This window comes from Phoca vitulina, unplaced genomic scaffold, assembly GCF_004348235.1.
Source record: "Phoca vitulina isolate PV1807 unplaced genomic scaffold, GSC_HSeal_1.0 scaffold5, whole genome shotgun sequence".
Classification (NCBI taxonomy): Eukaryota; Metazoa; Chordata; class Mammalia; order Carnivora; family Phocidae; genus Phoca; species Phoca vitulina.
In genome coordinates, this window is record NW_022589708.1 from 12,497,730 (window position 1) to 12,520,713 (window position 22,984).

The window sequence follows — 22,984 nt, forward strand, 5'->3', positions numbered from 1 at the left end:
CTGATTTTAATAATTAGAGTGGAATGGCCCATTTTGCAGTTGTGCTTGGTAAAGAGCAGTGGGCGTTCAGTGTTTTGGGGCAGTGTGGGTTCTTTGGGGGGCAGTACCTGGAACAGTGAAGATACTCATGTTCACACCAGAACTGAGCAGAGGATACACGGATTTCCCGTATATTCTCTGCTCCCCTGCCACTCTCCGTATCCCACCCCAGACTATATTGGTTCCAAGTGATGAACCTACATCAGTGCATCCTTACCACCCAAAGTCCGTAGTTCATGTTAGGGTTCACGTCTGTCGCACAGTCTATAGGTTTACAAATATGTAAGGACATGTATCCACCCTTCCAGTATGCAGAATAGTTTCACTGCCCTGAAAATCAGTGAGGGTATTTTAAAAACATGTCCTTTTGATTTTACTGGAGTATTTTTTTTTTTTTTTACTGGAGTATTTTTTATCTGTACACCATTTTTCCCTCATCGGTTTTTTTTTACTTTCTGGGTGAGCCTGGGTTGCCCTTGGTATCTGTCCTCCTGAAAGCTGCTTGCCTTTGGGTTTTTCAGGGTGCATGTATCCAAAATTACATCTTGAGAAGTTAGTGGGTCTTGGCAGCCATCCAGGAACTGGACGAGGGAAGATTCCAACGGGGCCTTTCCCTGCAGTTCTTGTTGGTTCTCTGCTCTTCCAGTTATTCTGAGACTGTTAAGTTAGAAAACATGTACCCACACTGAAAATGGAGGTACCTTGTACCTCCTCTAAGTAGAGCTCACTTTTTGTTTTGACTCCCTAAAATTACTTTAACCCCTCCTTTCCCAGCTGCATCGGCGGGGGCAGGGCGGGGGGGAAGGAGATCTCGCCCCAGGGATGGAATAGGTGCTCTTAGGCTTTGTAGGTGGTTTGCTTCTGAGCCCCCCAACTCCCCCGACTCCACCTGCGTCCTCACTCCTGCCTGTCCTGAGGCCCCGCAGAGCTGCCCCTGTACTGTGGACCTGTCCTTAGCGTCTCTCATGTTTCTGACCTCAGTTTGGTCCTTAGGGTCTGACCCCCTTCCCATAACCCAGTTCCTGTGGAAGGCTGTTGGGAATTGTAAGGAGGGAAAAATTAATTCCACGTGGCTTCCCACTCCCCTCCCCCCAGACTAATGTAAAGATTCCTTTAAAAAATTGAGCGATAACAAATTTTATTTAAAATATTATAGAAGTAATACATAATTAACTGTAAAAAAAAAAAAATCAAACAATGCAGAATTGTATGGTTTTATCCCCCAGGGGTAACTAATGTTGAGGGTAAGGGTTCTGTGGTTGCCTTAATTGCAAAGGATTGTTCACTCTTCTCCATTGAGAACTGAAGGGGAAGGCTGGGAATTCCGTTTATTTTTTCTTCCTTATCACAGCAGTTCCATTGGAAATGTCACTAACCTCTAACCAAGACCCCTTAAGCAATCCAGTTTCTGCCAGCACTTAAGTGCTTTTCCTATTCCTGATGAGACATGATACTCATTCTTCAACCAACAGAGATGTTTTGAATGTCTGCTGTGTTTGAAGGACCGTGCTAGAGGCTGGGGGAGGGGATGAGCTAAGCCTGCTGTCCTTAATGCGCTTGCAGCCTGTTGTCCGCCAGGCATTCTGGCATGCCCAGCAATCGCTGGGCGTACAGGGTGTTACTAATCAAAGTGGGTGAAAAGAATGAAGCCTTCCTGGAGGAGGTGACATTTGAGCATATATCTGAGTAGTCCTTTAAGGTGCTAGTGGGTAAAGGGCATTCCAGGCAGATAGGGTCTTTTCATAGAATTGGCTGTAGTTTGGGTAACTGGTGTAGATGAGTTAGATTAACGTTTTTCCTTCCTTCCTACCTGAGAAAATGGGAAAGAAAAGGTATTAGAGAGGTTTCAGTTTGGAGTAGGATAAAAGTGCTAAAAAAGAAAGGTGAAGTCTGGGGGTTTCAAGTCAGGTGTCTCCTTAATGGTTTGGATAATCCCGATTATCCAGAAGTGGCCTAAAGTGGCTTTGGTGGCTTCTTAATTTATTTCTGATTTGCTTGAGGGACAGATAGCAAGGAGAGACTGGAAACCTAGGTAGGTCTTGATTTCTATAGGCTAGCCCCAGTATATTACATTTTTTAAAGTTGAGTCTTCATTCCTGATTCAGAAGGGTGGTTTGTTTATTTTTTAAATTGGGCTAAATACACACTGAAGCATGATAGGCTGTGTAGATGGTTTCGCTTTATTTTGCATTCTTAGAGTTGGGCCTCTGGAACTAAGCAAAAATACCATGCAGGGTGCTCCTGGGTGGCTCAGTCAGCAAAGCGTCTGCCTTCGGCTCAGGTGTCATGATCCCAGAGTCCTGGGATCGAGCCCTGCGTCGTGCTCCTTGCTCAGTGGGGAGTCTGCTTCTCCCTCTCCGTGTTCTCTCTCTCTCAGATAAATCAGATCTTAAAAAAAGTACCATGCAAATGAGTGTTTTTACCTTTGAGCCAAGAGCCTGAGCTGCTTTCATCCGGGCGAAGGCTGGCTGTGTCCAGGAGCTTTCCGGGGAGGCCAGTGTGTGAGGAAGCACGGATGGGTTCCAGTGATGGTTACCTGTGGTTGAGGAGACACAACTATGGGAAGGAGGCAGCTCCTGTTCAATGAAAGGCCGAAGACACGAGGAAGCTTTTCCCTTCTCTGAGTTGGCCGTGGCCATCGACATGTCGTCACTGAGGGCGAAGAGCCGTCTGTGGACGGTGGAGGTTGGCTGCTGAGGGGACCCCGCAGTGTGAGAGCGGCAGCACGGTGCGTGTATCAGTGAGCGCAGCGAGTGGGCGTCCTGTAGAAAAGTCAGGATCATTAATCAGAGAGCTGCAAGGTGTGACTTCCTACTCTGTGAGGTTACACAGGGCTTAGCAGGGAAGAGTGGGTGGCATTCGGCTGGTACAGGAAAGTTGATAGTCGTAGTTTGGGATTAGCTGAAGATACTTCAGATGGTTGGAGTGGAGAATTCCCTTGGCCTGAAACCTTTGTGTGTCACGGTGTGTGTTGTCTACACGGTCTCAGGGTGGCGTTGCCGGTGGGGTTGTGTTAACGACAGTCCAGTTGCAGAGGCCCCTGCGTCATGACCCCTGTGGTGCCAGCCCGGGCTCAGGAGGGGGGCTTCTCTGTTCATCATTATTTAGGGCTTCCCCGAGAGGTCCAGATGCGTACTGAAGGTCCTACAGTAGATTGAGTAGTTGACTAAAGAGAGTAAGTAGCTGACTCATTTTTCATAGAGAAAGATGTGGCATGGGGGGTGGTGGGGGGGTGGGGGGGTAGCGGGTGTACATGGCTGGTGTGTGACCTGAGGCTAAACCCTCGGGACAGGTCAGCTCCTTGACACTCGCATGATTTATCTTCCCCTATCCAGCCTTTAGTTGAAATTTACGGTGTGCCAGTCGTCTGCGTTTCAACTGCTACTGCATGTAATTTTAGCATTTGTGACTCAGAAGAAAAATGCAACTAAGGCTTCAGGTCAAACTATAACGGGAACATGAGAACATTTGTTACATACCAGTTTAAAAAATTTTTCATATATTATTCTCAGGAAAACTATAGTATGTATTTGTCTGTTTTACAGGTGAGTAAACTTGGGCCTACAGAAACAAGTAACTAGTAAGAAAGGGAGATGGATTTGAACCCACGTGCATCTGGCCGTGGGCGCCATCTTCTTTACGCTGTGCCAGGTTCTCTAGTACGTTTGCCTACTGGACTGCAGAGTTACGGTTTTCAGTTGAGTTCTCAAGGGAGAAATTGGTGATCCAGCCCCATAAATGGCCTCACGTACTCTGAGGGCTTAGCAGCCCATTGTTCCGTACGGAGAATAATTACAGTTTGGGATGGATTTTTCGGGGCATTTGATTGGATAGGTGATTGAGGCTTTTGATACTGAGGTATGGAAAAGGTTACTTGTATGTGTTATGCATTTGTTCAGTTTGCTCAGTTGGTCAGACAGAGTTGGTAATAAGGCCAGGGTTTCTGGGTTGATAGCTGAATATATCTGGGGGTCTCTCAGAGAAAACAGTGATTTGCGATTAAAGATTACACCTCCGCCCCTTGCCTCCCTCACCACTGAGACATTAGAGGGCCTCAGAGATCAGGGTGGGGATAACTCTAAAAGCGTTCCTGTGGCAACATGAAGAGTTAATCTGTTCTGTCTGTTTGCGATTGAGAAAATCCATCTTCTTGGCTTCTTTTGAGCCTGCCACTTGGTTCTCTCTCAACACCTTTTTGGAAGCGAGAAGTAGGAATCTGACTTTCCGTGATGGAGGGTGTACCACCTGCATTGCTAGGGTTGGAGATAGGAAGACCTGTTGTGGGTGATAATTAGGAAGAGCAGCAGCCAGCCTGCTTCTCTTCGGGTTGGTTGGAAGGAGGCCAGGGGAGAAGGAGAGCAGGTAGTCGGGGAGTGTGTGAGGCCTTTGCTGCCCGTGAGCACTGGAGTTGGCCAGTGAACGGAATATTCTTGGCAAAATTGGTCACCTTATAGCAGTCTCATCCATAGTTCAAGCTTTTTGGCAGGTCTGATAATTTTCATCATTAAAAGAAAGCAAAACCAAAAATAGCAACAAGTCTTTTGTAAAATGAGTTATTCCAGTGTTTGGTTTTTGTAACATTTAGTGGAAAGAAGGTCAGTAGGCCTTTGACAGCAAAAGGTCTTTTTATGTATGGCCATCTGAGATCTGGGGCATATCTGGTGGGAGAACCCAGTGTTGTGGGACAAGGTGATCAGTGCCCTGTGCAGGCCTGCCCTTTATCAGGTGTCCATTGTGAAAGGGGCATCATACTCATCACCTGGGCCCCGCTACCAAAGTTATTTTGCCAGACCTTGTTCTCTGTCTGAAAGTGAGGATCCATGTGTAATTATAAATGTGCTGTCCTTTAAACTGAGTGATTTTGTATATTGAAGCTATTTCTCTCATTCTTCAGTGAACCTAGGATGACAAAGATTTTTTTTTAAAGATTTTATTTATTTATTTGAGAGAGAGAGAGAGAAAGCATAAGCAGGGGTGTAGGGGCAGAGGGAGAGGGAGAAGCAGACTCCCCGCCAAGGAGAGAGCCCAACATGGGGCTTGATCCCAGGACCCTGAGATCATGACCCGAGCTGAAGGCAGACACTTAACTGACTGAGCCACCCAGGTGCCCTGACAAAGATTTTTTTTTTCCTGACAAAGATTTTAAGAGTATTGAATCACATCCATATCTTAAGAAATTCCTGTGATTTTCCAATTTCTTTAAACTTTCATGTTTCCTTTTTAGTTTCAGAAGAAAAATTTAAATGGGCCTAAAAATAAATGCAAATATAGCAGAAATTAAATTGTTTTTCAGATGATTTACCTTTTTTAGTATTTTGGTTTTGTTTATTGGTTCTTCTTATGGAGAGAATTGTTTAACATAAATGCAGTAGTTACAGTGTTTGGTATAATACAATTCAGGATATTTAATCTATTATAGAAGCACATTTGCTGCTTTTAGCCTCTTGATTTTTGTCCATATTGATTTAGGGTAATGGATTAGAGATGTCTGAAAACTGACCTTTTGCAGCCAGAATGGTTTGAGCCAAGAATTTGGGACCATAAACTTAAAATCTTCCTGAAGTCAAGTCTGGCCTTTAAAAAAAAAAAAAACCTTTCAGTGTATGTATGTGTTCATTAAAAATGGAAGTGTTACAACTCTGCATTCTCTTAATATAAATATGTAAAATAAGCTCATTGGTAACAATTGGGACAATGCAGAAAAACACTGTTAAAAAAAACCATAAATAACCACTTGTTAGTATTTTAATATATATCCTTCTGAAGCAGTTTTCTGTGAATGTATGTTACCCATCTGCCCCCTCCACATACAACAAAAATGGAAGCCCTCTATATGTATTGTTCCATAACATGCTTTTTCCTGTTAAACATTGGAATGTTTCTCCATGTTGATAAATCACCATTATATTGAGTGGCTGCTTGGTATTTCATTGAATGGCTGCAGAATTATTCCTGAAACTAATCCTAATTGATATCTGCTTAGGTAGTTGGCAACTTAAAAAAAAAAAAAAAAAGAAAATGTCAATGACTGTATGAATCTTTACACTTATCTAGTTATTTCCTTAGGATGCACTAGAAGTGGGAGTTTTATTTCCTGACTTTCATTTTTAGGTACTGTTCATGCATGTTTATGGAGTCTTTGTTGCTTCCTGAGCTCCCATCTTCCCTGATCATTTCTGTCTTTTTAGTCCTTCATTTTTAGATGATGTTTGCTCTCCCCGTCCTTGTTTGCAGCAATTTTTCTAAATTTTCTGCTTTTAACGTGATGTTTATTTGGGTCATGGCTTTTTACTACCTTCAACTGTGGTGACTACTTTTTTTTTCTTTTTTTTTTGAGACTAAAAAATAAAAGTGTCCTGATTTTATTTAGTTTCTTTTTAAAAAAGTTTAACTTAGAATATTTTAAGTTCCAGTTGGTTAATACAGCGTTAGATTAGTTTCAGGTGTACGATACATAGTGATGCAGCACTTCATACATCACCCCTTTAGCTTCTTTGAGTCAAGAGAAGTATTTGAAACCTTTCCACTCTCCCTTGCCAAGTCCTCTGTAAGGATGAGACGTCATTTTCCTTCTGCCCTTTGCTTGTTGTATTGCTTTGTTCTGCGCCCCCCTTTCGTTGAGTGGCATTTCTGCAGGGAGGCACCTCCGAGGGTAAGTTCTGTCTGGCCCTGCGGTCTGCCCCGGACCTGGGCCGCTGCGGCACCAGCCACCTCAGGTCGGCCTGGCCAGGGCCGAGTTCCGCCCTCCCACCTCCAGTTGCTCTTCCTTGGGGTGACTTGCCGACCCCCGCGGCAGCCGCCTTGGGCCAGCACTGCGAGGCTGGCTTCTCTCCCTGGTTGGGGAAGGGGGGGATGGCCCTGGTCAGCCAGGCCTCCTGCATGGGGCGGGGCCCTGCCACCCCAGAACCTTGCCCTTCCTAGAGAAGAGCCTCTCGTTTTCAGAGAAGCCGCTTCTTGCCCGGGGCCTAGCAGGTTCTGGGCTGGGGCCCCCCTGTTCCCGCAGCTTGGCTCGGGTGTCACTGTATTTGGCAGGCAGTCTCTAGGTTATGGCTGTTGCCTAGTTTTCTTGTCGATGGACTTTTCTTCTCATTTCATTCTTTTATTACCTTCAGTGTGGATCGGAGGAGAGAGGCATAAATGTGCCTTTCATTTACCTTCTTTCTCTGGGAGTCTCCTGCAGTCGTTAAGCTTGGCTTCCGTCAGCGAGATCGCCAGTGCCCGATGCTCACACTTGGCCCTTCTGCATCATGTGCTGTGCTCCTGGAGCAGAGGACCAAGGAGGACTCAGGAGGAAAAGGAAGCTTTTGTACAGCACAGGTTTATCTGGAATAGTTAGATGTGCGGATGACTGAGTCTACCAGACACCTAGGAGTGAATGGTTCACTGTTCTGCTGCTGTCCTTTAACGACGGGCCTCTTAGTTTAAAGCTTCCTTCCACAGTGTGTATTGATGATGTTCCCTTTCTCGCTGATGGGAGATCAAGCTGTGTCGCTGTCATCAGTTGGGATGGCAGGAGCCCTGCGCGCCTGGGTCCTCCGAGGCCCTGATGCTCACCGGCTCCTCCCGACCCAGCCTGGCCCCGCTTGCCACCCGGTACGGGACAGGAGCATGACAGCTTCCTCATGGAGGGGACCTCAAAGAGGTTACCTCCCTGATTCCATTCAGGGAATTGCATACTGAAAAGAAGATAGTTTTAAGGAGAAACTTACCACTGGTGCAGGAGCTGGAATCTTTTTGTGTCAGAAGCAGATCCTTTTTTGGGCATCCTCTTTATTATTTCAGCACGGTATTTTCAGACTTCACCCTAGGGGGGGATGGCTGGCATTTTCTGTCACACTGGGGAGGTGTGTAGGTCAGTGGTGTCCTTGGGAACGGAGGGGTGGTGGCTCTCTACATTTTCCTCCCTTCCACTGCTGCCAAAGCCACTCTGGGGCCTTGCCCACCCTCGCCTGGGCCGCTGCTTCTAATGTGCTGTGGGTTAGGAACCTTTCTTAGAGTGTGCGTTGATCGTGGACCAGAATGATCTGAGAGACTGAGGTCCCCTCCTGTGCAGAGCCGTGCGAGTGAGTTCAGGGCTCGGGATCTGTAACCACTGTTTCTGTGCTCGGAGGCCTTTTTGTGTTCGGAAGCAGAAGGCTTCCTGCTTCCGGAGGGTTGAGGTTTCAGAAATCTGACCTCTGAATCAAAGTTGAGTTACTCTACTGGAACAGTTGTGTGAGCTTCCCTTAAATATATGCACACTTCACAGTGCAGTCCAGCCCGCGGGTTGCCGTGGGGGGGGGGGGGCTGCAACTTTATTGCATTATTCATTTGATATCCCCTTCAAGTGTTTAGTTCTCTTTTTTGGGGCTGCAACAGCTCTGTAGTAGCCTCGAGTAGGGAAGGATTTCCTGGAAGCGGTCATCTTTGGGAGGGTAGCGTGCCTGGCTGTTTCTCTTACTCAGCTGGGGAGCAGAGCCTGGGGCCCATCCTCCCTCTCTTTCTACCCTTGCTGGCATTTCTGATGAGGTGGCTTTCCCTAACACACGAGTGTTTCCCCTCCTCCGAGAGGATTTGATACACAAAGGTGCTGGAGAAGTGAGGAGCCAGGGAACCTGAGTATTTATTCCTCTTAGCCGTGTGAGCTTTAATGTGTCCGTTCTTAATCTGAAGTAGGTGAACTATTTTGTATGCTGTTTCTGGGGTTCTAAGAAGTGGGTGTGAACTGTGTTATCGTTGAATTGAGCCCAGGATCTGTGAGGTCGGCTCGATTTTAGTTACCATCCGTAAAACGCAGGGCTGGGAGGAAGTTGGAACCAACCTGCTTACTGGTAGAGATTGTTTTTTTTTTTGACTGTGCAAAGGATGAATGTGTTGTTTTTGTCAGACTTGTTGCCCTTACCTAATAGACAAGAGGGAGTCGGCTGGAATGGACCTTACTCAACAGTATTTATTTAGCTTTGCACACCTTCCAAAAGGTTGCTCATTTAAGTCCCCATTTATAATACTTGAAAACAGCTGACATACCAGTCTACACTGGGGTTGGTGGAATATGGTGCCAGAAATTATGAAATCCTGAGAGTTGATTACCAATGCCCAGAAAATAATGCAGTTTTGTGAACACCTTAGCTTTCAAGGTGGGGTAAGTAGCCTACGACGATTGGAGGAAATTAAATGATTTAATCTTTACCTCTTCAAAAGATATGGAAACCACAACACAAAGGTGAATTGCCCAAGATCATTAAACAAGTATGTGGTAGAGGCAAGATTTGAACCAGTTTGTCTCAAAAGCCTACACCCTTAACCACGACACTTCACACTTACACCATGAGGAAGTGTATTTCTCTGTTTAACAGCAGATACTGGTGTTACTTAAACCGCGGATGGTAGGACATACGTGAATTCTAGGCATTGTGGTATATGGTAAGCAATGTTTTTACTCCTGCATTATTTTTGCTACAGTACTGGTTGAGAAAAGAAAACCTTACATTTCAAAGCAAGCTTAACATAGTTCTTCCTTAATAATTATGTTCTATTGAAACATCCTCATCTTGGGTTCTGTTCAGGACAGACAAAACGGCGCAGAACACAAGTGGGTCAAAGCTTACTTTTATCGCTTTGCTTGCTGTATTTAATCCTCTTGGGACAGTATCTGGTGTATTTATTAGATTGGCTGCTTCTAAGTCAAAAATAAATCTTCCCTGATAGAAGTTAAGAATTTATTTTAAATTAGAATGTAATTTCCCTGAACCTTCACCTTTTCTGAATCTGATACTAAAAGCATGCTCTTTCTTCTCTACTCACAACCCTAGAAGTTTTCATAATCCACAATAAAAACATAAGAAAACCACTTTTTCTTTTTAAACTCCGAGCAGAGACCAACATTGCACTTCATAAGTAGTTGGTCAGGATACATCTAGAGGTGTTGGGGTCACTTCGGAGTGGCTTGAAGCTTTATGGATACTCTTGCTTTGTGGCCTACCCTGGCCTTTGTGTTTGGGGGCAGATTGGGTGGAAGAGTAGTCAGGGATGTGAAGTTTTGGTGAATCAGGAAGCTATGGAAAAACACAAACCTTTTTTGTTTTGTTTTTCAAAAAAATCATTCCCTGGACATTGGATATTGCAGTGCTCCATGCACACCGGGTATTCCGCGAGATGATGAGGTAGGAGGAAGTGAGAGGAGTCTTTGTCCTTGTAGCTCTCACAGTCATTTGGGGGACACAGATGAATACAGGTGTGCAATGTGTGATTTTTTTTTTTCTTTGAAGTGGTTTTGTGGTATATTTTACATACTGCAAAATGTACTCCTGGGTGTGTATAATTCAGTGATTTATAGGGACTTTACCAGGTGGTGCAGTTTAGAACATTTTCATCCCCCCAGTGGGACTCCTCATGCTCATGTACAATTTACCTCTGTGCCCACCAGCCCCAGTCCCCTTTGTCTCCATCACTTTGCCTTTTCTGGACACTTCATATAAATGAATTCATCCAGTCTGTGGTGTCTTGTGACCGTCTCCTTTGACTTAGCATGTTTTTGAGGTTCGTGATGTGGCCTGTGTCCATAGCTTGGTCCCTTTCACTGCTGAATGCTATCCCATTGCACAGACATGTCTCATTTTGTCTCTCTGTTCACCAGTTGACTGACATCTAAGTTGTTTCCAGTGTTTGGCTATCATGAACAATACTGCTGTGAACGTTTGTGTGCTGGGTCATACGGCGGTCTTCTGTTTAATTTTTTGAGAAACTGCCAGACTGCTTTCTGAAGTGGCCACGCCATTTTATATCCCGCTAGCAATTTACTATAGGAAGGGGCAACATGTTTTTAATAGATTTAATAGATTTACCACTACTTCCAATATAACATTGATACTGTTCCATCAATATGGCAAAATGGAGGAAAGCAGCCTAACAACAAAAAAAGTTACATTTTTTTGTTGTAGGCATTTCAGGCTCCTAGCCATCTTAAGCCACCGTCCAAGAGGTGTGTGCCTCGGGGCAGCATGATTGGAGTGAACAGGATGGAAACTGAGAACAGCCTGCCGAGTGGACTGCAGGCTGAGTTAATATAAACAACTTGTCCTTTCTCTTCTGTTTGGTGGATGTCAGGGCCTGTGGAATATAACTCTTTTTTTTTTTAAAGATTTTTTATTTATTTATTTGAGAGAGAGAATGAGAGAGAGCAAGCACATGAGAGGGGGGAGGGTCAGAGGGAGAAGCAGACTCCCCGCTGAGCAGGGAGCCCGATGCGGGACTCGATCCAGGGACTCCAGGATCATGACCTGAGCCGAAGGCAGTCGCTTAACCAACTGAGCCACCCAGGTGCCCTGGAATATAACTCTTGATGTCAGTTTTAGTTATTAAAGCCTTCCTTTCAGTCACCCCCCAGCCCTGGACTCCTGCGTCTCGTTTCATTTTCCTTCCGGTAGCATCCAGAAGTTGTGACAGCCTTCAGTACCTTTCCTGTGGTTTTCCTCAGTCATGATGACGTTTTTCCGCCTCACTTTGGGCCTGATGAAGGGGCCAGGAGGGAGGGAGGGCAGGGGCTGCGTTGGGAGAGAGGGACTGAGATGAGCCTGGGAGCTCAGGTGACAGGCGGGCCACTCCTTGAGCCTCCGATGATCCCAGCACAGGGAATGTTCCTGTCCTGTGTGAGAGTGTGTGTGCGTAAGACACAGGAGGAGGAGAAGAAGGGTCCCGAGAGGGGACGGAGGATGAGACAGGGCAGAAAATGAATAAGGTGAGCTAACAACTCTCCTCTGGAGCCGAAGGTCGACTTAAGGTGCAGATAAAGGGACAAGGGAGAAGAAATACCACCTGGGCCAAACACTTGGCTTTAGGGCCTAACGCTTTTTTCTTTAATTAAAACCTGAAATCTGGTGTGGTTCTCAGGAAGGAGGTTCTAGAAGTGATGAGAATTTGTGGAGTCCCCGTGGATTAGGGACACTGATGAGGAGGACAGAAAGCAAGCATCTGCTGTGAGGCGGGTAAAATCTGCAGGGTAGCGTCTGCTGGTGCTGAGCTTGAGCTGAACCTTGAAGTGTGTAGCGGAGGGATGATGATGCCGGTAACTCATATAGCTGGTGCCAAGGCCCTTGGCATGGATGAACTCATTTGACCTCCCACCACCCTCAATGCAGGTGCTCTTATTGTCCTCATATACAGAAGAGGAAACAGAGGTCCCCAGCAACTCAGTATCTTGCCCGGGGTCCCTCATCAGAGCTGGGAATCCAATCCAGGCAGTCGGGCTCCAGGGTCTGTTAACCACCGTTAGGGTAAAGCAGTGGAGATGTACCCACATGAGGACTAGAAATAGTCTGGCTCCTTCTTGCTTCCTGTTTAACATTCCCCACCCGGGAGCGCAGAGCCTCCTGCCTGAAAGCCACCGGCGGTCTCAGCTGTGAGCCAGCAGGCTGGATGCAAGCCACTGACTCGTAGCCGGGGAGCCAGGCACCCGGGCGTGTGTCCGCTGGGTCTTTAGTCCAGGAGGGTCTGTCTGCCGCGCCTCTGCTAAGGCAGCGGCTTTGGCCTCGAGACCTCTGGGCTCTACGTTGCCTTACCCGTTTATTTCATGCAGTGGACGTGTATTGAGGGCCTTCTACACGCCGGGCACCGGGCTGTCTTACCTGCGTCCCTCTACAGCAGGGGGGCTGATACGAACGGACGGCACGGTTGAAGGCAGAGCGTGCCCTGGACCAGAGGTGAGAGCTGGCCTCGGCTGGAGAAGTCTCACGCCCGACTGAACGTGAATTTGTTACTAGAGAGTGCGGGAAGATGAATAGGTCTTCCCTGAGAGCACTGTCTGACCGGAACCCCGCCCGGGGGCCAGGGCCCAAAGAGTTTTCCATCACTAGCCATAAGTATAAAAGTAAATGTGTTTAATAGGTAGCCTGTTCCATCTGAGATGGGTGTTTTTAGGGGTCACAGTGTAGAGTAATAGAACTTTGGCTTTAGAGCTAAACACCACCCCTTCTGGCTCTGTGTCCCCGGGTAAGTAACAGACTCTTCGGGCCTCCATTTTCTCACCTGTAAAAGTATCTTCTTCCGAGGGTTGGGTGAGGAGATGATGAGACTAGCCCTCTCCCTTTGGGAAGCTGGAGGACCAGAGAAGGGGCATGGCAGTGAGGATGGGGGGGGCGGGGGTGTGCTGCTTGGTTCTGCTGAGGGGTGCATGGCAGGGACTTCTGAGGTCCCAGACAGCTCTGTCCTGCACTGGGAGCTGGTAGCGGGTTCCTTCGGTGGATCAGGCGGCGTTACCAGTACGGCAGGCAGGGGACAGAGTCTTAGGTATTAACCCTCTTGGTGGCCTGGCCTGGGGATGGGCAAACTACAGCTGCCCTTAGCCCACTTTCGTCAGCTCATGAGCTAAGACGATTTTTCCATTTGTAAAGAGTTCAAAGGAGGGAAAAGAAGAATAAGCAACAGAGACTGTTTGGCCGACGCAGCTGAGGTGTTTACTGTGTGTCTGCTCCCAGCAGAGGTTTGCTGCCCCGTGGAGGCTCTAACCCTCCCAAGCATCACCCAGGACCGCTGACTTGACGGTTGTCTTACTTGCTGAGTCGGAGCGGCAGGACCTCTGAGAAATGGGAGACGGGCAGCGCCCTTGCTGCCCCTCCAGGGGAGAGAACGCCGCTCCATGATCCCCCGGTGGGCAGGAGGCGTGTAATCTTACTTGGGCCAAATCAACCTTGCTCATCGCCTTGGCATTTTTATTTTGTCTGTTTTCCCCTTAGTGCCTCTAAAAGCTGAGGATTTTCAGGTAAAGGAAATGTGATTATTGATTGAAATATAAATACACCAAAACTATTTGGTCTGCTTTGTAGAAGAGTCCGCGTTCCCTGATACTCGTTACCGTAAACTTTTACAGAATACGGGAAGGTGAGTTCACCTGCAGGGAATTGGGGGTGGCATCGGATTGCGCTCCTCCTGCTGATTGAAATTCCATTGTGATAACCCAAGGGCACACCTGGCCAGCTAGGTTCCTCGCAGCCAGGCGTCCTGCCAAGCTTGCAGCTTACAAGCACTTTCCCACACGGAGGTTGACCCTTGCTGCACAGAGAGCGGGGCTGAAACCCCTGACTAGCTGTGGGGGACCACGTGCACGTGACTTACCCTCAGCACCCAGGTGCCCTCGGCTGCATCATGAGGATCGAGTTCTCTTTCTCCTGGGGTGGTAGTGAGGTCTGGAAAGGCATAGTTAGGAAGACCGCCTAGCACAGAGCCTTTGATGGAGGAGCTTTGGAAGTGGGGGTGGCTGTTGTTTGTCAGGGCTTATTATAGTAGGGTACAGTCAGAATCTTTTCCGTGGCCTGTTTGTGTTGGGTTTAATAAAGGAGGTGCCAGCATTCATTTCTCAGTGAGCTATATAATTTATTTGGAATGCATTATGTGTTTTTCATCAAGTGCTTGCCCAACAAAAATGTCCTGATTTCAGTCTTTGCCTGGGTGTCTGGGCCTGCTCATCCTCCCAGAGACACCCCTGGCCTTCATCTGTCAGCAGGGAGCCTTTCATGGAAGAAAAGGGTGCCCAGCAGCCCCTGGAGGGGGTCGGAGGGGCTGACTTCGTGGGGCCTCTGGAGCACGGAAGCTCAGTCCGGCTGTGACTTGCGCTGTTGGTGACCTTGGGCGAGTTGGAGCCCCAGGCCCGGGTGTCCTCCCCTCCATCTGCTGTTAGTGAGCGGTGAGGGTTGTGGGTGAGCCTTTGGCACTAAGCAGGCAGTCAGAGCCCTAGAACCTTCTGCCCAGTCTGCGCTGGGAAAGAGCCTGGACCTTCTCCCTCCCTGGCAAGCGGGTCTGAGCTTTCTCTCCCTCTCTCCCTGGAGCGGCTTCTCCCTGAGCTCTGACCTCACAGAGCTTCAGACGGTGGTTTCCTACGGTAGTGGACGGGTGTGTATGTGTGGGGTGTGGGGGGATTTATTAGAAACGGAGGCCAAAACAGTGGATTCAACTAGGTGGGACAGTCATTTTTTCTCGTTTAATGTATTTTTTTAAAAACTTGTATTTGCGTTTTTAAAACTTAAGCAGCTTCTACCTTAAACAAACATCCAGTTAAAGATGAGCAGATCCTGGTACGAGGATTTCCTGAAACTCCTGGTGCTGTGGGTATGTAGGTCTAGACGTCAACATTCATAGGGTTTCACATCTCTTTTTCTCAAAAAAAATTTTTTTTGCCAAGTACTGTAGAATATTTACTGAGTTCTTCTAGATTATGGGGCTGTTGCAGGGTTGAAATGAAGTGTACAGGACGGGGGAAATGCGTTGTCCAAGCCAGAGTGTGGGGGTAGGCACATTGGAATGGCTCAGAGAGCTCAGGTGGAGAGACTGGGGCTTACCACTGAGAGGAGAAAGTGCTCTGTTCCGGAGCCAGGCCTGGAGTGTCTTCTCCTGTGCTGGTTAGTGGATTTATTGTAACGCGGACGGAGCAGATTTCTGCACAAACCTGGGATTTAGGCCCCCTATTACAAAATGATCTTTTATCAGTTAGCTAGGAGTGAGACTTTTCTTTTGAGGATTGGAAAAATCTGTCAGTTCTTTGAGCTAATTGAAGCCATTTGCTATTTAAAGGTCTTTGTGTGGTAAACAAAGGTTTTTATTTTGGAGACCTTAAATTAACCAACTTAAGTTAATACACAAAACACCCTTTGGGGCTAGAGGCTGAGAATGGGTTTGCAAGGTCAGCTCGTTACTAGGAGGGCTGGGGGCGGGGGAAGGAGGTAGAGAAGATTGAAAGGCTGAGCCTCGGGGACACACCCCAGGCCTAGTGACGTCCCTCGTCACTGATGTGATTCCTTCCCAGGTGGAGAAAAGCAGGTGGGGGGGGGGGGAAGTTCTCCGGGTGTGACTGTGGCACTTGGAGCAATCTCCTGCACCTGACCACTGGTTCTCAGCCTTCTGGGGAGCTTGAAATAATACTGATGCTGGGGTCCCGTCCCCAAAGCTTTGGGTTTCATGGCCCAGGGTGATTGTGGTGTGCAGCCTGTGTTGAGATCACTGCCCCCACGCAGCGAGGAGGGCCCCCCCGTCAGCCGCTGCTTGTGACTCCCTTGGGATGGCGCAGCAAGTAGAGTTGCTGTCTTTGTTGCGCCCTTGCCCACAGGTTCTCCTGGCCCCGTGTTCTGGTCACTGTGGCTTTCGCTCAGTTCTGAAGGAGGCTGGCGCCATCTTGGAGACGGCACATACCACGGGGTGGTTTGTTGTTCTTCCCGCCACGACTCATGACTGCCGTTTGTACTGTTGAGGGGTGCAGGCTAAGTAGGAAACCATTCTGCACATTTGTCCCTCGTCCTGAAGAGGAGCCCTTGTGTCCTGAATCAGTATTTGGTGTGAAAACCAAAGTCCTGACCTGGACTCCCTTGCCGAGTCAAAGTGAGGAGCTCAAGGTTCCCCTGTGGTGTTTGTGTCAAAATGTGTCTAGGGTTGGCTGCAGGGGGGAAGCCCAGCGATCTGATTGGGGGAGATGCGCTAAATTGTGACGATTCAGTTCCCTGAAAGCAGGACATCCTTCCCAGAAGTGTGCGAGGGGCTTTCCAGGCAAGGGAGGAGGCCGGGGGTGCACCACGGAGTTTCTTTGCTGCGTCCACTCCCAGAACTGAAGGGGGTTCAGATATTGCAAGGATTTCTGGGAAAATACTCATGGAAAGGCATTTTTCGGGGGGGGGGGGCCTTTTAGACATTATAGGGGGTTTGTTTGTATATATTTTTGTATGTATTTCATTAAAAGGGCAGCTTTTTTTTTTTTTTTTTTTTTTTTTCAGATGGAGAAGGCATGGGAGAGATCCCAATAAAGAGTGAGCTTTAAACTCGTTAGAATGGGAAAAAGCCTTTACAGGTTCATGGGCTTGATTAGACAAATTTCCCCATCTTACTTTCAGTGCAGAATGCCTCCTGGAATGTAACCATTAGATTAATCTGATGAGATGGGTATTCAGGGCATTTTATTTGCTGGTAATTAGCTGTAAGATGTCTTATTTATGAGAAGAATAATTTGTACTAAAAAATAGGAATAAGGGGTGCCTGGGTGGCTCAGACAGCGGCTGACTTTTGATTTCAGCTCAGGTCATGATCTCAGGGTCCTGGGATGGAGCCCCGTGTCAGGCTCCATGCTCAGTCGGAGGCTGCGTAGGATTCTCTCTTTCCCTCTCTCTCTGCCCACCCTCCCTCTCTGTCTCTCTAAAATAAATAAATAAATAAATCTTAAAAAAAAAAAAAAAAAAGGAATATTAAGTTAAGCCGTACTTAAAAATGACAATAGTCTTTAAATCTGTCTTTGGACTGTGTTGCATTGTGTTATAAATGGTATGTTTTCAGTAAGTGTTTTGGCCAGTGTTCCAGTGATTTCTAAAAATGTCTCCAAAAGGGAGTGCTATTCTAAAGATGACCTCACTTGTTCTTAGATGTGTTTGCTGAGAGTGCACCCCAGCTCCAGCAAAGGTAACAAGTCAGCACCAGTGCGCCTCACTTTTTCTCTCACACTTAGGCTAATCTGATCCTCTGACACATCTGCAAGGTGAATAAATACTTGAAGCATCATTGTTCTGTTGTACTGAGAAGTTAAGGACTTGCCCAGAGTCACACAGTAGCGTAGCTGCAGGGGGACAGTCGGGTCTTTTGAATTTTTTGTCTTCTCGTATTTTGCTGTCAGAGCTTGGGAGGTGAGGAGGGACATGCTCAAACTTTGCTCCTTTTTTAAAGATTTATTTACTTATTTGACAGAGGGAGCATGCATGCACACGAGTAGGGGGAGCAGCAGGTGAGGGAGAAGCAGGCTTCCCGCTGAGCAGGGAGCCCGACGCGGGGCTCCATCCCAGGACCCTGGGATCATGACCTGAGCGAAAGCAGACGCTTAACCAACTGAGCCCCCCAGGCGTCCTGCCTTTTTTTTTTTTTTAAATAGGCTCCACGCCCAGTGTGGAGCCCAACGCGGGGCTTGAACTCACGACCCTGATGAGATCAAGACCTGAGCTGAGATCAGACAGTTAACCCGACTGTGACGAGCTCAGACTTTGGAAGCAGATGGCCATGGGTTCCAGTTTAGCGTGTCATATACCCTGTGTCCTTGGAAAATCACATGACTGCTGCCGACTGGAGGGGATCCCTCCTTCAGAGCAGGCACTCTGTCCTTTTTCTTAGGGCTTCATTCTGCCCAGGGCACATCTGAGACCAGAGTTTGACGGCCTCCAACTGCAGCTTTTCCCTAACTTGCGAAATGGGGAAGGCCAGGAGTTCTGGGTCTCTGGCTCCTCTCTGGGTGTCAGGATGTAGCAGCCTTACGTGTTCTAATCTTTGGCTTGTTCTGCAAGACAAACTCTTAGGTTTGAGTTTCTGCTCAGGAATTTTTAGTAAGCTGTCTTTTTCACCAACTGTCTAAAACTATTTTTTTTTTTTTTTAAAGATTTATTTATTTATTTTAGAGAAGAGAGCACAAGTGGGGGGAGGGGAAGAGGGAGAGAATCTCAAGCAGACTCCCTGCTGAATGCAGAGCCTGATGTGGGGCTATATCCCACGACCCTGAGATCATGACCTGAGCCGAAACTGAGAGTTGGACGCTCAACTGACTGAGCCACCCAGGTGCCTCTAAAACTGTGTTTCTGTTTGGGAACCACATGAGCCTCTTGACAAGGTGTTTGGGCGTGTTGTGTCCCCCCCCTCCCCCCCCGGCAGTGCCTTTGCGTCTTTCCTTCTTGGCCATAATTCTCCTTTTCCATTTAAAGTTGCTTGTGCTCATCTAACTTTGAGTCTCTTCTGAGACTGCCTGTGGAGTTGAGCCTACCTTCTGTGTCCGTTTTATGGGATAGAGTAGTCACCATTATAGGGAACTGAAGGTCTTCAGAAGTTTCTCGTTGTTTATAGTTCTTAGCATCATTTCTTAGACCTCAGAGCCTTTTGATTGGAGGTGGGGATGTTGCGTCCGTGGCTCAGTGCTCTCTCCGGCGGCCGGGTCCCCTGGCTCCCCCGGTTGGTGGTTCATTGACCTCCACCACACGTGGCCGCCACAGGGCTGGCCTCTGCACCTTAGGAGTTTTGCAGGTGTTTCCTTCTTGCTTTCTGACGATGCTCCCTCAGGCCTCCTAGAATTTCCCTTGTCCCTTTCCTGATGGAGGGAAGGCCTCATTATTTTCGTTGACTTTAGGATAGTGCAGTGGAATGTGCACTGGTTTGTGAGTTAGGTGATTTGGGGCTTTACTTCTGTCTCCAGTTCAAGTGAAAGGCTTTTAAGAAACTTCTGAATCATGACCAAGCACTGTCAGAAAGAACAGTTCAGTATTAACGACACCAAAAATAACTACAACAAAAGCAGTTTTCCTTATGTTCTTTTATCTCTTCAGCATCCTAAAAAGTGTACTGTTAGCCCATTTTATAGTTGTGGAAACTGACTTGGGTGGTTCAGTAACTTGCTAGTGATTTGGCACAGCAGAGATCTGAACTCCTGTGTTTGGACTCCACAAGTCCTGAAAACATAGTTTTTGGCAGGTAATTTAAGCATCGGGAAGGACAGTTCTGAATAACTGCCCAATAGTTTAATTTGGGTCTCATCTCTCCAGATCTTAAATAGCTGCTGCCCCAAATGAGAGATTGTGCAAAATGAGAGCAAAGCAGCTGTTGGGTCCACACTGGGTCTGTTTTTAGGCCGTGCCTACGTTTTCCTGGTCTCCTCCCTGTAATGCTCTGGATTTGGGCTGGGTTTTTGTTTTCGACTGTTTGAATATGTCTGTGGCTTTCCTTCTTGGAAAGGGGAGTCGGCTTGAGATTCTCTTCCTTCTTTGCTTTCTAAGGAAGTTTGGATGTTGTCTTGCTGCTCACCTCTTTGCTGGGTTAGGTTGGCGAGATTATAAGATAAATTCTTTAGTGGTTGATCACAATCTCGAGTGGGAAAACCTGTAAAATGTTGTTAATATGGTTTTCTACCCACAGCATAAAAAACGTGCTCTGGGAACCAGGAGACTGGGGCCACTGCCTTTGCTCACGGGAGTGGTCAGGTTTGAGCGGCATGAAGCAATAAATGGGAATTTCCCGCCGAGAGAGTTGAAATAATGGTGGCCTCCTCGGGTTGCAGAAGAAAGAAGGTATAGAAGGACACAAAGTTGAGATTGGGCTTTTTAAAAAAAATTTTAAGAATTAGTAATAACTTTATTTTTAAATACTTTAAGACTTGCAAGAAGTTGCAAAAAACCCTGTAGTTCCTATGTACTCTTCCCTAGCTCTCCCCAGTGACAGCTTCTTACACTGTAAAAACCAGGAAATTGATGTTGACCCAATGCTGTTAACTCAGGTGCAGATGTAATTTAGGCCGAATTCACCAGTTTTTGCATGTACTTTTTTTTTGGGTGTAGTTGGGATGCAGGACTGTTCCATTGCAACAAAAAAATCTGCCTGTCATCTCTTGCATCCCTTACCCCAGCTACCCCGCAGCTGTTCTCCATCACTCTTAACTCTGTCACTTCAAGAATGTTCTGTAAATGGAACCGTACACTATACAACCCTTGGTGCTCGTAGACAGTGTTGAGAAGGTGGGTGACGGGAGAGTCGGGGGTGGTGGTGTCAGAAAGTGGGATTAGCAAGGAGCCCTGGGGTTTAGATTCACAGGGAGTGTCTGTGACTTCAGTCTTGAGATGGTGCATTGTCCGCAGCTCTTCTAAGCAGTGAAGGAAAACCCTGGGCTTTGAGGAAGCTGAAGTCCGCCAGCAGGGTCACTTGGAGGCGCAGCTGCTGTGGAGTCAGACGGGGGCACCGCATGGAGAGACATTCCAGAAGAAAGATGGGCACAGTTTGGAGGTCGGGATAGGAGAGGAATTAGGGCTGGAATTCGCAGCTTGGAAACGGCAGACAGTAATGCTAGTAGCCTTGGGTGCACTGGGGCCGGGAGAGCCGGGCAGATTCGGGAGGTAAGGGACGGTGAGCAGCCGGGGCAGAGGCACGTGGGTGGCGGGGCTGCACCGGGCTGGCACGTAGTTCCAGCTGGGTGCCCGTCCGCTGCACGGGTGGTGGCTGCCTGGCGTGCTGGTTGGGGGGGGGATTCTGAGGCCGAGCTCTGCTCTGGGGGGACAGATCTGCGGTTCATGAGTGGGTGCTTGCCCGATTCAGAGGTGGGGATGGGGCCCACCTGCCACAACTCCCCCACCCCATCCTGCGCTCTCTGTTGCCGCAGGGACGGTAATGTGATAAGTAGCAAGTGTTAGAACATATCAAACTTGGCTCCTTTTTCTTCTCAGAGAGAAACAAAGAGCAAAGCTTGGCTTTAACCCAGAGCGGTGTAGTATGGCGTGGCTATGCAAGTGGGACAGCTGAAGCCAAGGAACTTTGAAAGTTGATTAGTAATGCCAAATGCATTTTTCATTGCCAGAAACGATCCAAAGAAAACAGTAATAGCTATTCAGGTTTAAAAATATAAAATACTTGTCATCCTAGAACTATTTTAATGAATTCTCTCAAGGGATTATGAATTGTTGCAGAAGCCTGAGCTCCAGGAGGACACAGCTTTGCAGTTTCTCTGAGTCTTGGAGTAGGGAGCAGGTCATTGCACACGTAGATTTTCTTTCCAGAGGGATCCCTCAGGTGCAGGTGGGCCTGCCCTCGCTGTGCCGTGTGGCATCGGGATGCTAACTTCTGCTGTGCCGTGTCTGCCCATTTCCTGTGGCTGGGGCTTCGAGGAGATCCCAGGTGTTAGGGTAGCTGGTCACCCCGGAACTTCCATATCTTAATCGGTGAGAAGCTTCTGTGCAGCTGTTGATTCTGGATTCACCTGGGGGTACTTGCCCTGGCTCTGCGGCTCGTCCCGCAGTTCTTGAGCCCTGAAGGTTTTCCAGGCTTGTGGGGTCGGGGCTTAGGAGCTTTTCCAGAGCCCAGACTTGTGCCTGAGCCTTGCACCGAGGGAATGCATCTTCCACTTATTTTGGTCAGTTCTTAGGGATCCCGACCTTAGTAGGATTAACTATAACAAATGCTCTGGTTTCTCTAGATCTTGTAATTAAAAATAAACAAGACAAGGTGTGAGTGCGTAGGAAGGTCCAGAAGGTAGCTAAGGTTTAATGAGACAGGCAGCCTGGTGGTGATAGGGAGAAAGTGTCATTTCCCGGACTGTCTCTGGACGTAGCCGGGGGCGGTTCTGCGGGCACAGGGGAGCCGTGACTGGAGAAGAACCGTCAGTGTCGGCCGGCCTTCGGGGCAGACCTGGCACCGTGAGAAGGCGCTGGGTGCCCGCTCCTTAGTGCTTTTCTCTGGAGACACCGGTACTTCTCTTGTTCCTTCTCTGTGCTCTTGACCCTTCTGTCAGAGGAGGAAACAAAGATTTACAGATGTTGAGAAGCTTATGGGGTCATATTGTTTAGTAAACGTATAAATGAGATCCACGCTCTTCCATCGTGCGAAGCCTCTCCTTCCTCCTTTGGCCCAGAACGAGGCTCTCTAGGTCAGCTGTGCAGATGGGAATCTGCACTGGGTGGGCCTAAGTGATACTCCTGAGTGACAAGTCCAGGACGTGAGGGGTGGGATGTTAATGTGCGGCAGCACCCCACCCCGGGCTCCCGGCCCCCCAGCCGTGTTGATCCAGGAGAGGTTCTGATGTTGGCGGGAGGGTCCCGACCTTCCCCCGTGTCCGAGAAGGCGGAGCCACTGCGTTTCCTGGCTCCTGCCTGGGATCTGGCTGGGGCTCTAGCAGCGGGGCTCTGCTGCCCCTCAGCCGGGTGGGATAGGTGGGGGGAGGCGCCGGCAGGCCTTTCTCGTCTACGATGATGACCAGTGCTTAGTTCAGCATAAACCTTTCCTTTTGGAGGGGTGGAGAGAGAATTTGAAGGAGGCTCCGCACCCAGCACGGAGCCCAGCATGGGGCTCGACCTCATGACCCTGAGATCATGACCTGAGCCAAAATCAAGAGTCAGACACTTAACGGACGGAGCCGCCCAGGCGCTCCCAGCATAAACCTTTCTGGAAAGAAAATCCTCAAGATGGCGGGCGGGATGACCCCTGTTTTACC

The 22,984-nt window shown here is 48.0% G+C and overlaps 1 protein-coding gene across 2 annotated transcripts in view; it reads left to right on the plus strand.

Moving 5' to 3' along the window:
• The window catches only part of STK24 (serine/threonine kinase 24), a 111,266-nt gene that overhangs the window by 18,292 nt on the left and 69,990 nt on the right, over positions 1 to 22,984 (plus strand). Inside the window, exon 1 of one of the 2 annotated variants that reach the window (XM_032402724.1) lies at positions 6,578 to 6,691. The exons of the other annotated variant lie outside the window; for it this stretch is intronic. Within the exon in view, the coding sequence (XP_032258615.1) occupies positions 6,593 to 6,691 (99 nt within the window). The 5' untranslated portion in view covers positions 6,578 to 6,592. Of the gene's footprint in view, positions 1 to 6,577; positions 6,692 to 22,984 lie in introns of those variants that run through there. 2 annotated transcript variants of the gene reach the window in all.